Below are 13,898 nucleotides of genomic sequence, written 5' to 3'. Positions count from 1 at the left end.
GATGTCAATTTATTCCCCTCCAAAAATAACTAAAACATTGGCTCAGCTGCGCATGTCCATTATGTTTCTGCCCATATGAGATGAGCTTATGCCCAAAGAACTGTGTTACTATAGGTCTTCTTCCTCGTGTAATGCAGTGTCAGTTTACATTTCTGGATGCAGCTGGAGACTGTTGAGTAAAAATGGTTTCCATGGTATTCTTGAGTCCATGTAGCTTTATTGATCATGGTGTCATTACAATTTGCCATTTCAGTACCTCCACAATATATCATACAAATATCTAATAATAGTTTCCATCTGTGACTTTTACACATTAAGATTTTTCCAGAAATCCTGGATATTTTCTCAATATTATGCACTATAGATGTTGAAAGACAAAAGCTTGTTGCAATATTGTATTGAAAAATATGTTTTGGAATTTAGTGATGATCTGGCATAAAGGGGTAAGTCACAACCCTCTTTTGCTTTGAAGGACTTTTATGCTCCTTTTATACCCAATCCTGGCACCCTCACCTGTCGCTAATTGTTCTGCTTATTATTGAGTCCTCCTGAACTGTGTTAAATGTGTATAATATAAACCAAGCTAACATGTTTCTATTTTGTGAAAGGTACAGGTCTTTGAAGAATACATTCAGACTGTATAGTGCTGCAAAGGCATTATTTTATTGCTAAACCTAATTCAAATACACTGCCATCAAGTTCGATAGCAAAGTGTCCATTTTGATGACTAGCCTCTATGTGCAAGCTGGATGTTTTCAGGTCAGTAACATCTTAGAATTTGACACAAGGTTACTAATCAAATCAAATCAAGTTTATTTGTATAGCCCTTTATAATGTCCAAAAGGTACCCAAAGTGCTTTACTTGCAAGTCATAAAACAGTAACCGACATAAAATAAATATTAAAACAAAGACATAAAAATAGTTAATAAAATAGTACATAAAATTGCACATAAAACTAGCATAAGCAAGTGTTTTAAATTACCTCAGGAAAGGACTTCTCTAGTTGCCATTAAAAGCTAGACTACAAAAGTGGGTCTTCAGCTTTGACTTAAAAGGGTTGAGGTCTGTAGCAGTGCGAATGTCAAGGGGCAGTTTATTCCACAATCTGGGGGCTGCAACGGCGAAAGAGCGGTCATCCCACTGTTTACATTTAGATCTGGGGACATCCAGTAAAAGCTGGCCTGAGGAGCGTAGGGCCCTGCCAGGGTCCCAGATGGTTAGGATCTTGGACAGATAGGTGGGCGCCAGGCCGTTAATGGCCTTGAAAACAAATATCAAAAGTTTAAAATCAATTCTAAAATGGAATGCAAGCCAGTGGAGCGAAGAAAGGATAGGGGAGATATGCTCGCGTCTGGACGTGCTGGTTAAAAATCGGGCAGCAGCGTTTTGTACCAGTTGAAGATGTCCAATAGAAGACTGGGAGAGGCCAACATACAGGGCTTTGCAATAGTCCAGTCTAGAGCTGATAAAAGCATGGATTGCTTTCTCAAGGTCCTGCCTATTAAGAAAAGGCTTCACTTTGGCCAAGAGACGGAGTTGGAAGAAGCTAGTTCTGATCACAGAACTAATCTGTTTGTCAAATTTTAGCCTGCAGTCGAACATCACACCAAGATTTTTTTATGTGTGTTTTAAAAGAAGGGGCCAGGATGCCCGAGGTTTCAGCAAAAGTGCTAGACAGTGGAGATGTACCGAACAGAATACATTCCGTATTGCTGTCATTAAGGTGCAGGAAATTCTTTCCTAGCCACTGCTTTACATCATTTAGATAGTCCAGTAACTTGGTGAGTGCAGAGCTTTCGATGTGTCTCAATGCCAGATATAATTCCACATCATCAGCGTAAAAGTGAAAGGACAAGTCACGTTTTTTTATAATCGTACTCAAGGGCAGCAAATACAGGGAGAACAGGATAAGGCCAAGAATCGATCCTTGAGGGACCCCACAGGTAAGGGGAGCTTGAGAAGAGCAGTGGTCACCAAACATCACAGAAAAGGTCCGATTTGTCAGGTATGACCTGAACCACTGGAGGACGGTGCCTCAAACACCAACGTACTGCTCCAGTATACTATTGTCTACTTTTGCAGTATACAGTACACATACACATACAGCACACCTGTATTTCCCTCTTATTGTTTGTGGATGGTGTGTCGCTGTGTGTGTCTTTGAAAAAGTCATAAGTGTGGCCAGAAGTCTTGCTGTGCTTTGCTGGGAAGCTGCTCTGAGAACAAGCTGACCCATTCTCGCCACTCTCCCAGCTCCTTTCCCCTCCTCTCACCCTTCATGGCTTCAGTTAGCTATCCTTTTTACTAATTTCACCCATGGCTCTGAGTATCTTTCCATCAGTCCTTCAGTTATATCTTCCTTGGCTGTTCTAGTCTATTTTATTCAGATTGGTCTTGTTGATAGCGTCATATGACAGCTGCCTTACTGTGTTTAACCTCCAATGGAGATCAATAGGTTGGTGCCTCCTATACAAAATTTAGCTGGAGACTTACTGGACTAAAGACATATATTTTTTTCTTTTTTTATGGACAGCTTGATAGGTATGAGATGTATTTACTTAAAAGAAAATTGAGAAGATCTTTTGACTTTATGTTCTTGATTATGAGGACAAGTACATCGTCTTCTGTTCATACACTCATGTGTTCTTACCCATTACAGTATTTTTCTTTTTGTCACTTGATATTAGATAGGATTACCTACATCTTAGCCTACATTTAGTAAATTATCTGTGCTTTTCAATATAAGGCTGTATTAGACTGTGTCCTTTGAATATGAAGGCAAGAGAAATTCTGTTTAACAAGGGGGAACTTGGTGACCCTCATTCAATAGAGTTGCTGTGTTACCATTAGGATCTGTGCTTATTTTTAATGCTGGTGGTGAGTAATTATTGGTTTCGGTCAAAACTAAACAGCTTCACAATTATCCTCAGAGATGACTGGCCTTTCCTCACATTTAGTTAAAAGCAGCCTAATATTTAATGTGTCAGTCCTTCATATTTTGATTTCAGGGCTTTGTCCTCAATTTGGTGTCATGGAAAGCATGACGTCAGCAGATCCCATAGCGTCTCTTACACTGTTATCACTATCCGCCCCCTGGCCTCTGAAGCAATGTCTTTCCGGTGTGAGTTTTAGCAGCTGGCACTAATCTAATGTCATCTCATTAATGATCTCATTAACGGCTACATGATAAAATTCTAACTGATTGTAATGCATCACCAATAAAGTAACAGTGACTGCATAGACTGACAGGCTTACAGTGCTGCAAACAGTGAGTAATTAAAGAGACAATTCTGTGACCAGGACGTCACCAATGTGGGTCCACTGAAAGCAGACGCTTATCAAAACATCACTTGCCACAAGTCACAAGACCTTAATCTGTTTTGTGAAGATTTAGGCTTAGAGACACATTTCATTCTTGGAATCAGTGGTGCAGAGACAAGGACAGGACCTCTAACTGCTAATTTATGTTGTTGGAATGTGTTGTAAAACCAGAGGTACAGCCACTGAGAACCAAGCTCAAGATGTTTGCGTAGGAACTAAATACCTTCTCCACTTGTGTGCCCTTGACAAAGTTGTTTAAATTTTTATTCTACTCTAGTTGATACTAACTAATTTCTCCATTTACATGTTAGCTATATATTATGGATAATGCAACTTTATCTCCAAACAACTGCGACTCAAACAAGTATTATTCAATAGTCAATCCACATTGAAAGCTGAAGGTGCATTGGCTTAAACTTGAAAAATATGGGCTCAGACTTACTGATACAGAATTACTATTCCAAAATAAAATGGAAATTGTAAAAGTCTTACTTAAATATGTTTATAAGACTTAAGACCATGCAGCATAAACAGACATAGTGTTCTTGGATGAAAAGCTTCCCACTCTCCAAGTCTCTATCTATAAATAACTATGTTTTCTTACTGACTGAGTCCAGGAGAGGACGGGAACTAGGCCAACCCCCAGATTATTACTGTTTATTGATTTATACTTGCATTACCTCTGTTGTTGATATTTGTCTATATTTTCACAAAGAACTACAGCTACTTACCAACTGTGGCATCCCCTATTCACCAACTCATTTTGCTTGAAGTGTTGTATTGATCTGATTGTTTGAAGACATTGATAGACTCTGATAAACAGATATTTCTTCCTGTCACCTGGTAAGTACTCTTTAAAAGTGCTTACACCTTCTCTAACAGTTTAACAGTTTCTGTGGGAGACATTAATGATGGTTCAGTGTTATAAACCATCAGAGATGTCAGATTAGAAAAGCTGTCTGTCATTGTAAATGTTCATCAGCTAATAGTGATGTCATCTATATACCATGTGCTGCACTTAGTTGTATGAATGTTAACTTTTGAAACATTGGCTGGTATCACGGTCTAGCTTTAAATAACGACTGGAAGCAGGTGGATTAGCAAGCTTTGCGTTGTCCAAAGTCCAAAAATGCCTTGAGTAGTGCCTCTAAGAATGACAAATGTACACAGTGTTTATTTGCCTGGGTCTCAAATGGAAATCTAGAATTGTGTTATAGTTTTGGTCTCTCTACTGGCAGGATGATACCAAACCAAGTGACTTTACAAGCGCGAGCTGCAGCACATGTCTCCTTAATCACTTGTACAGTAGATGTGCAAACTCACTGTTCCTCGTTAGGAAGAGGGAACATACTGTGTGACTTGACAGCTTTGATTCTGCTCCTTTCTGTTGTCCCCTGACATTTAGGTTGCTGTGGTAACAGGAGAGTCCATAACCGTGGGCACAGGGAGATTTGCTTGTCTGGGAATGTGTCCTGTGGTGTGTACCTCACCTTTTGACCCTGTGGACCTGCTTAATGGATTTTTCTCACTTTTCTCCCTGACTTATTTTCACCCATTCTCTTCATCTACACAAACTCATTAGAAGTAGTTATTTTTGCCTGAGCTTACATTTTATATCATTGTACACAAATTAGTTTCATGTGTCTCGCATTTTATAGGCTGCAGATGGTAAATGCTCTATATTATACATATTTAAATATTATAATGTTTAAAAAGTGATCTACCACAGACGAATGTGTATGTCATCTCAGATATATTCAAAGCATTTTTTGCACTTCTATTTCTTTAGTACTCATCAGAATTGTGTGTTAATAGTTCCCAGTTGTTGGTTGACCAAAGGTCTCCACAGTTTTAGCTGGCAGTTTTGTGGAGAGGATCAAGTTGGGTGACGGCTCCATGGTTCTTGATTCCTCTCTCTGCACTGTAAACATCAGATTTAAACACACTCTAAGTGCAAGATCTGTTCTCTGTTGTGCGTCTCCGTGACCACATGACCACAGTAACAGAGTAACTGACACACCTAAGGCGACAAAACAGCAATCGAATGTGAGGAAAAAAGACCGTCATGAATAGATTCAGGACACACATTAATCCAAATGACTAATCTTTCTCAGGACATTATCCAACATTTAAGAAAAAAACTCATGTTTGATTGTTTTTTTTTTTATGATGATGTTCTTTTAAGTGTTCCTTTAAACATTAACTTGTTTTCTGTCTCTTTGATTTTCTATCTTCCTCTGTCTTCTATTTCAACACACTCTTCTTGTTAGCAGTGTACACAGATAAACACTCTTTTCATCACTCTGTGTCCTGTGTCTGTGGTGACGTAACTTACAACAAGGATGTAGGGCAGTGTGACCTAGAATATATTGCAGGCTATTTTGAAATGTTTTTATAGTATGAGACAATAACGGAGTTCAAAGTGAAGTAAACGAGACTAAGAGATACCATGGTGGTAATTCTGAGAGGCTGTAATTATTCTCACAATGAACACCAGTGTGTTAGCATACTCACTATTTTAAGTAGCTTATTAGCAGTTACTGGAACACAAAACACAACTGCATCTCATGGAAATGTCATTAATTTTTCAGAATTAATCCTCTATACAGATTTTTTTTAATGTTTCCTTGAAATGACCTGATCATGGAACTAGAAAGCCAGGAGGCCTCCAAAGTCATTTGGATTCACCCTCCAGGCTACACAAATTTATGTGTAAAATTTCATAGGAATGTATCTCTTGGAGAAATCTTTCTATTTACAGCTCTGTTCTGCTGCATTTCCAAGTGTGCCAAAGAGATTAATTGTGTTGCTTATATCTGACTGTCTCATATTTTTTTGTACATTAGGTTTAGCACCTAGAATATGCCTGAATATGTTGCACTAATACAAAAGCACTTTCAGTTGTATCCCTGACATAGATATTGCATCGCCAAATACTTGCCTTGTTATGTATCAATACCAGTATGCCTGTGTGAGGGTGTTGAAAGCCAGTGTCTGACATTTAGTCTTGTAACTCTACCTTCCACATGCACATGACACACTTACATACACACACTAAGGTGCCCATATACCTTTTGCTGGCTAGTAGATTATCAATATTCTTTGTATATTCTATGTAAATGTGAGGATGTGTCAGATCACATGGCTAAGGCAGTGGTGAATCTTTACATCCTATCAGCGTAAATATTTTTCAGGTCTACGAGAATGTCGAGCCACGCAGGAAAAACAAACTGATTACTGCCAGATCGGGTCTGCCCTGAGTCATAGTGGATGTAGTTTTGTATGATGTATTATCAGAAAGATATTAGTAAGTAGAGCTTTAAAGTTGAAAGAAAAACTTTCAGAATATTTTTTAAGTATCATGTTTAATAGTTGATATTGGTCTGCTTCATATGTGTTTTTGTGTTTAAGGGCCTGTGTGTTGTAGGTAATTAGGTGGGATGACTGGAGGGGATTATTTCTCTGTTGCTTCTGTCCTTGCACCCCGCTGGATGTATTCTCCACAAAATGTCATCAGCTGCTGGATACAGGATACAGTGTAGCAAGGAAGCAGTCGGGATAACCCTGTTGGTAACTAATATGAATTTTGAAGCAGAGGAAAAGTCTTGATGTAGTTGCGGTACAATAAAGGTTATAATTGTACTGAAGGTGGCACTCAGATCCAGCCTTTTGGATGTAAAAAGGATGACAGGCAGCAAAATTCAGTGATCATCAGCAACATTTAAATTTGGATTTCCATCTAAAAAAAAGAACTTCATGAATGATTCAGTTGAATATTGTCAAGTTTTTTACTTTTACCTTACTCATTTAAATATTTCTTTCTGTCTTTTAAAATTACTTGAAAATGAATAACAAAGTGTTTGTAAAAAAAAAAGTATTCACCAGAATGGAAAGTAGATTTTCTAAAAGTTGTTTTTGCCAAACCATGTGTACAGCACGTGCTGTCTTGTCCATGTCTCAAGAAAACAAGTGATCCCAAAGGACACATACTTCCCCGCAAGCATGTCATCCAACACGTACACTAAACACGTGACTGACAGGAAAAATGGAAAATCAAACATGCATCAAATCTGTATGAAAAAACACCTTCACATTACACATGGAGCCCTGTCATATACACACAAATGTTGAAATGTCATGTGATGTCACATGACAGTTGGCAACTGTTGGCATGATCACTGTTGACCTTAGAACTACTAAAAATAGAGCAAGGGTGAATTTGCAAGGTCACATCCACAAGTTATACCGACTTTATGTAGTTATGTTTGCAATGGCAAAGTTGCATGTAGGAGAAGAGAAGCGGGATGACCTGGTCTCCATCTAAACTCCCCTGAGGCACCATCAGAGGAATGCATGACAAAACGGGGGGGGTTTAGGTTGTAGTGTCACTCCTGAAAACTCTGGAACCACACTGAAGAACTGTATGAGGTCACATTTTCAAATGCAATAAAAGTTGTCACCTCGGTGCGACTGATCATGCAGGGAATGTTGTACATGCCACTGTTGATGGCCCTGAAAGTTAATATTAGTATGTATGGATGACACTCAGGTTTGCCCCTGAGTTTGCTTTCTGTTGCCTTGCCTAATATGACATTAGCTGCTGTAATGGATCATGATATGACTCGCCTTCCTGTGACTCATCACCCTGTTTTTTTGTGTGTGTTTAAAGTTAATTTGATGGTACTGGATGTTTGCATTATGATTATCATCCTCTCAGGTTTGTAATATTTGAAAGTCATTTATTTGTTTTCGTTCACTTGTCCGTCTCCTTTGAGGCAGTGGTGAATATTCTCTAATAGTGAACTATCCAATTACTATTCATTCATCTTTCATCATTCTCATGACATTAATGTATATGGCAGCAGTAGATTTGACCCGTAGCAGCTACCTCTTTGGAAAGACTGCATAGTGACGATGCATAATGACATGTAGTATGATAACAGCAGATACTACATCTGTTTCACTGTCATCCTTATGTCTCTCCCTGCTGTCTGGTGAGATTTGTTCCTTTAATTTATCGTGCAAGTCGAGGTCCTATAATTTAGCTGCCTCTTTTCTCTCGTATTAACCTTTAACTGGATTTCAAACAGGTTCAGTGAAGCTGCCACTGGAAATGACATAAGTAATTTCTGCTGCTATTCTTTTGTTTGTTTTTGGCTTTTTGTAGTTCTTTCTTCTTACATAAGCATGGTTTTGCGATTTCTGATTGGTAGTGAGAAAGTGTGTCTCAGCACAGATAATCTCATCAGACAGCATCTGACCTGTGTCACACTGAAAAAACCTGAAAAAATTATTTCAGCTGGAGTGTGAACCGAAACAGCCAATCTACACCAGCCCTGACAGCAGTGACACTGATAAATATAGTCATTACAGTAACAGTTGAGATGACGTGACATGTTGACTGGGGTGTTGCTGGGATTGCTGATGAGTCTGTGGTGTCTTTTGCTTGTCTGCTCTGATTCTCACTACATATAAGGCCAATCCTATGTGACCTCCTGTGACCAATCATCATTTTGTCTCATCTGCAAACAAGGCCATTCCCCTTTCTTTCCAGATACATATGTTTTTATTAACTAACATGACTACAGCCCTGATAATAGTACATTTAGAGTAAAGAATTATTAATGTTTCTTAAATAGCAGTTTACTCTTTATTAAGCAAATAATTGGATTCTTCAACAAAGTTTTCATTGAATGACTTTTCTAGTTTTGCTCCCACCACAATATTTATTGACTTTGTAATGATAAGAAAAGTCAGTATAGTTTTGAATGTTCAATATTTGTATATTACAAACTCAGATTTACTTAACAATTTAAATACTTAAAAAACGCAGAAAACTGAAAGGGATTTAGTCATCAGCCTCAAAAGGAAGCCAACCAGCAACAATATTGCTAGGCTTGAAATGGGTATATTCGCCAGTTTTGAACCAGAGTTCACACTGTGTCAGTTATCAGTAGAGCAAAGATTAAAGCATAAATTTTGGATGTTTGCTTGTAAATCAAATGCAACCGTATTCTGTAACAGGATTCTTAATTTTGCGAGCAAAGTTTGATAAAAGGAATGAAAGATTTATGTGCATAAATATGGTCTGAGATTACAGTATTAAACTTTTGATCCAATTGACTGCATTGGCTATGTTTACATGCTGAATGTTTCCTCAGTCTTATTGAAATCATTCTGATTAAATATTCAAATATTAAGTGTTTTAACATGCCTCATAGGAGGTGTAACTCATTCAGGTGTAACTCTTTGGATATGTTAGAATTTGGCCAGCCCGTTAATCTGTGGAACATCTAACAAAAGAAGAAGAGCTTTCCCACCTTACTGATAAATTTGTATTAATTTAGTTGAAGAATATGTGCAAGGTAGAGACGTATTGTACCTGTAAACAATTTTTGTTTTTTCTGTGGCTCTAAATAACAAAGCAGCAAACTCAATGGCAGACAAGGTTTTGTCTCCTGCTGTCACAGTCTGTGTTTACTGTCAGAGTGAAAGTGGTCCTTTTCTCCTCCTTCCAGGAGTCTGTCGATGAATGTTCAAAGTTAAGACTGGTGGGAGTTTCTGAATTTCAATCTAGGAATCATTTACTCTCTGAACATTTCTAAGATAATCCTTAACTTTTTTAATGTATCAAACAAAAAGGTTGTTTCAAGGCTTCATACACTCCTCACTCCTCATGTCACCTTATCCCCAGATGTTTCAAGCAGGAAAAACATATTTAATAAATATCATATGCACATATGGTAACATTTTCCTCTTGAGCAGATTATCAAAAGATATACACCACCCCTCTCAATCTCATTAAGAATTCACTCTGATTGAGCTGAATTAGTTCTCCTTGATCTAACTGAAGTGTTTACATGACCCATTTTGTATTGTAATGATTGGATTATTATTCAGCGTACCACTAACAACTAACTATAATGAAAAGTAGTTACTGACCAATGGTTTTAGCCAGAAAAACAGATGTTGCTTATCTTTTCTCTCCCTGTCTGCCACTGCTTGTGTTTGTCTATGGAAACAGTGAAAAACAGTCACAGGGTCTTCTTGTGTCAACACTGCTGTTATATGGGAAAAAATCACAACCCAGCCTTTCAAAGAAATCAAAGCATACATCATTTGGTACAGAAACAGAAACTACACTGACTCACACTTCCACATCACTGCATTTTGAATGCAAAAGAAATGTCAGTTCCCCGCAAATGAGATGGATGCCAAATCTGTCATGGGAATGGGATGTAATATCATGTTGATGCCAGCACACTCTGAAGGCTTTTAGGTTAGGCAGTCAAGTTGCCAGAGAATACCTGCCCTTCTCGGCATCTTTCAGCAACGAGTCTGCATGTTGTGAACATCTATTCGAGTCTGGTGTATTTGCTATGTAGAAGGTACAAGGTACTCTATCAAATCATAAGTAGTTTTATTACCTAATTCCAACAAAAGAGTTCTGTTGCTTAATCTTAACCAAGAGATTGGAATTGTGATGTCTAATGCTAAAATGAAGTTAAAAATCTCTCCTCATACTGGAATCAAAAGTCCATCAGCTGATTGAAAGCTGGATTATACCTGTTGGATCTCACATGTGTACCCTGTTAGAGCAAATTTGATGAAGGTCAAATGGTAACATGAGAAATGTTTATACTAATTATCTTCTTGCTGTGAGGCAACAGCACACCACTGTGCAACCTTTTTGTTAATATTAATTATGTCAATTTAATGGTAGTATTTCTTTTTTTGTCTTAACTGGTTTCAGAACTGCTGTCTCAATGCCAAAAAGTCCTTCTTTACATTTGGACAATATTCAGTTCAATTAAATACTTTAAATAAATTATCATTATTAAATACTTTATCGACAGAAAAGGAAAATGTATTGCTGTGGTATTGATTATTACTAAAGATTGATGCTATTGTTATAGATAGATAACAAAATAAAAAGTAAATCAGCTGACAAACGTAGTACGTTGAAATGCAGCAGAGAGGAAAGTGTGGTAGAGATCCTCTAAAGTACCATCAGTGGGTTATGGTGGTGTTTTTGTAGCTTGGCAACAACTTAGCACACAATGTCACACACAGTATTAGTAGGTAACACAGGTCAACTCTCTCTCTGTCTACAGTCTCTGTCTCCCCATATAGTCTTAAAGCTAAATAGAGTGATGTTAGAGTTGTTCCTGCAGCCATGTCTCAATAAAAAAAAAATTGACCTCCTGATATTCCTGCTGTGTCTTCATCAAGGGGTCTAAGCATGTCCATTTTATTTGCCAGTGATCTCAAACTTCCCATGATCATACAGGGAAAAAATGGTTTAAACTTCCACCTCATTTTGTTCTGGTGCTGCATCCTAGACGTCTCCTCTTCAGCTCATCTGAATTCGGTGTCTTATTCCAGACATTACTTGGGCTTTGGAAAGCTCAGCTGGCTGCTTCAATTTTTCCGTTGACACTGTTATGCATCATAATAAATGGAAGAATTGTCAGAGTTACCAGTCATTCCAGCAGCACAGCATCCAAACCACCACAGAAAAATGCTCAAGAAATCTTGTGAAAATGTGAAAATCCATCTTTCTGCAGAAAAAAAGCACATCAGGAAATCTCAAGAAAATGCAAAGAAAGATACAGAATGTCCAGAGCTGCTGCTACAGGCGGCCTGCCTCTGGGACAGGTCCATCATATGTGATATCAGATGTATATGTTTATATGATATAAGTTCTCTCTGTTCTGCGTGTGCAAGTACGCATGTGCAGCTTCCCGGCGATGATATGTGAGACTGATGTTGTATCAACACAGGGACTGTTATTTTTTTGTGTTTATATATTTACAGTATTAACACTGTAAGTGGGCCGTGTTCCTTTTCAAACACATGGGAAAGTCCTCAAGCATATATATGTTTAAATATATATATATGTGTTTCTAGTACATCTAACTAATAAACAAAGCTGATGGCGAGTAATATACTACAAGCTGGTTCAAATTGTCATTGAAGGAATTTATGACTGGTCAGCATACCTACAGACAGGGCCATCTCAGCTTTTGAATCTCAGCTTAGTCTCCCAACCTCTCAATCCATTTTTTTTCCAATATCTTTATCTTTATCTCACTCTCAAATCTCACTACAAATCTATCAAAGTCCAAACACCCCCTGTACACACAGATACTGTCTTTTCACGTGTTTATTTTGAGGGGCTGACTGCTACACAGGCCGGAACCATAATGGAGAGGGAAAGAGGGGAATGGGAGGGACTTGGCAAGCACAGGGAGTAAGAGAGAGAGAGACTGAGTGGGTAGTGAGCTACTATAAAAGGGAAAGCTGGAGCTGCTTGTGGCATTAGCTTCAGCGGACTGAGACTGACACATACAAAACGATAGACAGACCAGAGACAGCGGGCACCAGCAGAGCTGATACTCACTGAGGTGACAAGAGAAGAGACTGACAAGAGCAGCTCAAAAGCAATTCTTTCTTCAAGACTAACATTCTTCAGTGTGGCTGAGTTTGGAGGTGCGTGGACTGGTTGTTTGACTTGACTTTGGATGGACTCTTGCTTTGTTGATTCTGACATAAATATTTCTCTTCAAGTTGGACAAGGCTCTTAAAAGAGCAAAGCAAAAGAAGCTTGAGACTGTTTCTACGGAGAGAAGAACTGAAATTTTACGTTAGATTTATTTTCACTTATCTTCTCTTCTACGATGGCTGCTGTGCGTCCGATGGCTATGGAGGCCTCTGGCTTTCACGTCCTGTCAGCTCATCTTATGGCCTCAGCTATGGAGGAGTTCCCCCAGCAGCTGCCTGTCCCCAAGGTCCCAGCAAAGGGCAAGAGCCGCTCTCGCCGACCCCGTGAGGCTCGCTTCAAAACACAGCCTGTCACCTTTGCTGAAATCGCAGAGGTAGAAGAAGAAGGTTCCTCTCCACTGGAAGAGGAGAGGGCACGTCGCTCCTTTTTGCAGTCCCTGGAGAACCTGCGGCGGAGCACACAGACCCTCCACTGCCCACCGGCTGCCCATTGCAGCTGCACCCCCACACCCACACAGACCAGCCTGGACTCCAGCGACTCCGACTCCACTCAGTGAGGTGTTTGACAGACCCATCTCTGGGCTCCTAATTTCTCCACCTTACCATGACGCCGCTTCAGACGGCGGCCAACTGAACTGAACAAAACTGGCCTATCCACCAACCTGCCTGTGTGTGTAAGCTGCTGCTGTCATACAAAAGTCTGCATTTAGTATATACTAACATGTCAACCTACAGCTTGAAAATGCACTGTAAAAACCTCTACGACCGGCTGGTTTTACTGCTGTACAGACACGATGTGTGTAAACGTAGCTGATGACGCAGTAATGAACGCACCACTCTTCAAATGTATTCCTTTTCTACTGTAGATGTCGGAGAAAAACTTGAAAGATGACAGATAGATGATATTTTTCCATTTTGAAATTTTATTGCTATATTTGTTTCAATCCAGATTTTTCTACTTGTCATTATAGAAAAGACTGATAAAAATATTAGTATTGTGACTTAATACACTGTAATTATGTTGACTAAGTCAAATATTGTGAATTAAAAGTGACCTGGCTGTCACTGAAGC

The 13,898-nt window shown here is 38.9% G+C and overlaps 1 protein-coding gene across 1 annotated transcript; it reads left to right on the top strand.

Moving 5' to 3' along the window:
• The first annotated feature begins 12,625 nt into the window (after window positions 1–12,625).
• On the top strand, window positions 12,626–13,898 carry cunh11orf96 (chromosome unknown C11orf96 homolog). The gene has a single exon (XM_072386342.1). The coding sequence runs from the start codon at window positions 13,003–13,005 to the stop codon at window positions 13,381–13,383; it is 381 nt and encodes a 126-aa protein (XP_072242443.1). The 5' UTR covers window positions 12,626–13,002; the 3' UTR covers window positions 13,384–13,898.

This window comes from Leuresthes tenuis, unplaced genomic scaffold, assembly GCF_036924035.1.
Source record: "Leuresthes tenuis unplaced genomic scaffold, fLeuTen1.0.hap1 SCAF_5, whole genome shotgun sequence".
Classification (NCBI taxonomy): Eukaryota; Metazoa; Chordata; class Actinopteri; order Atheriniformes; family Atherinopsidae; genus Leuresthes; species Leuresthes tenuis.
Note: the sequence above shows the minus strand (reverse complement) of the source record. Positions and strands in the feature narration are given on the sequence as shown.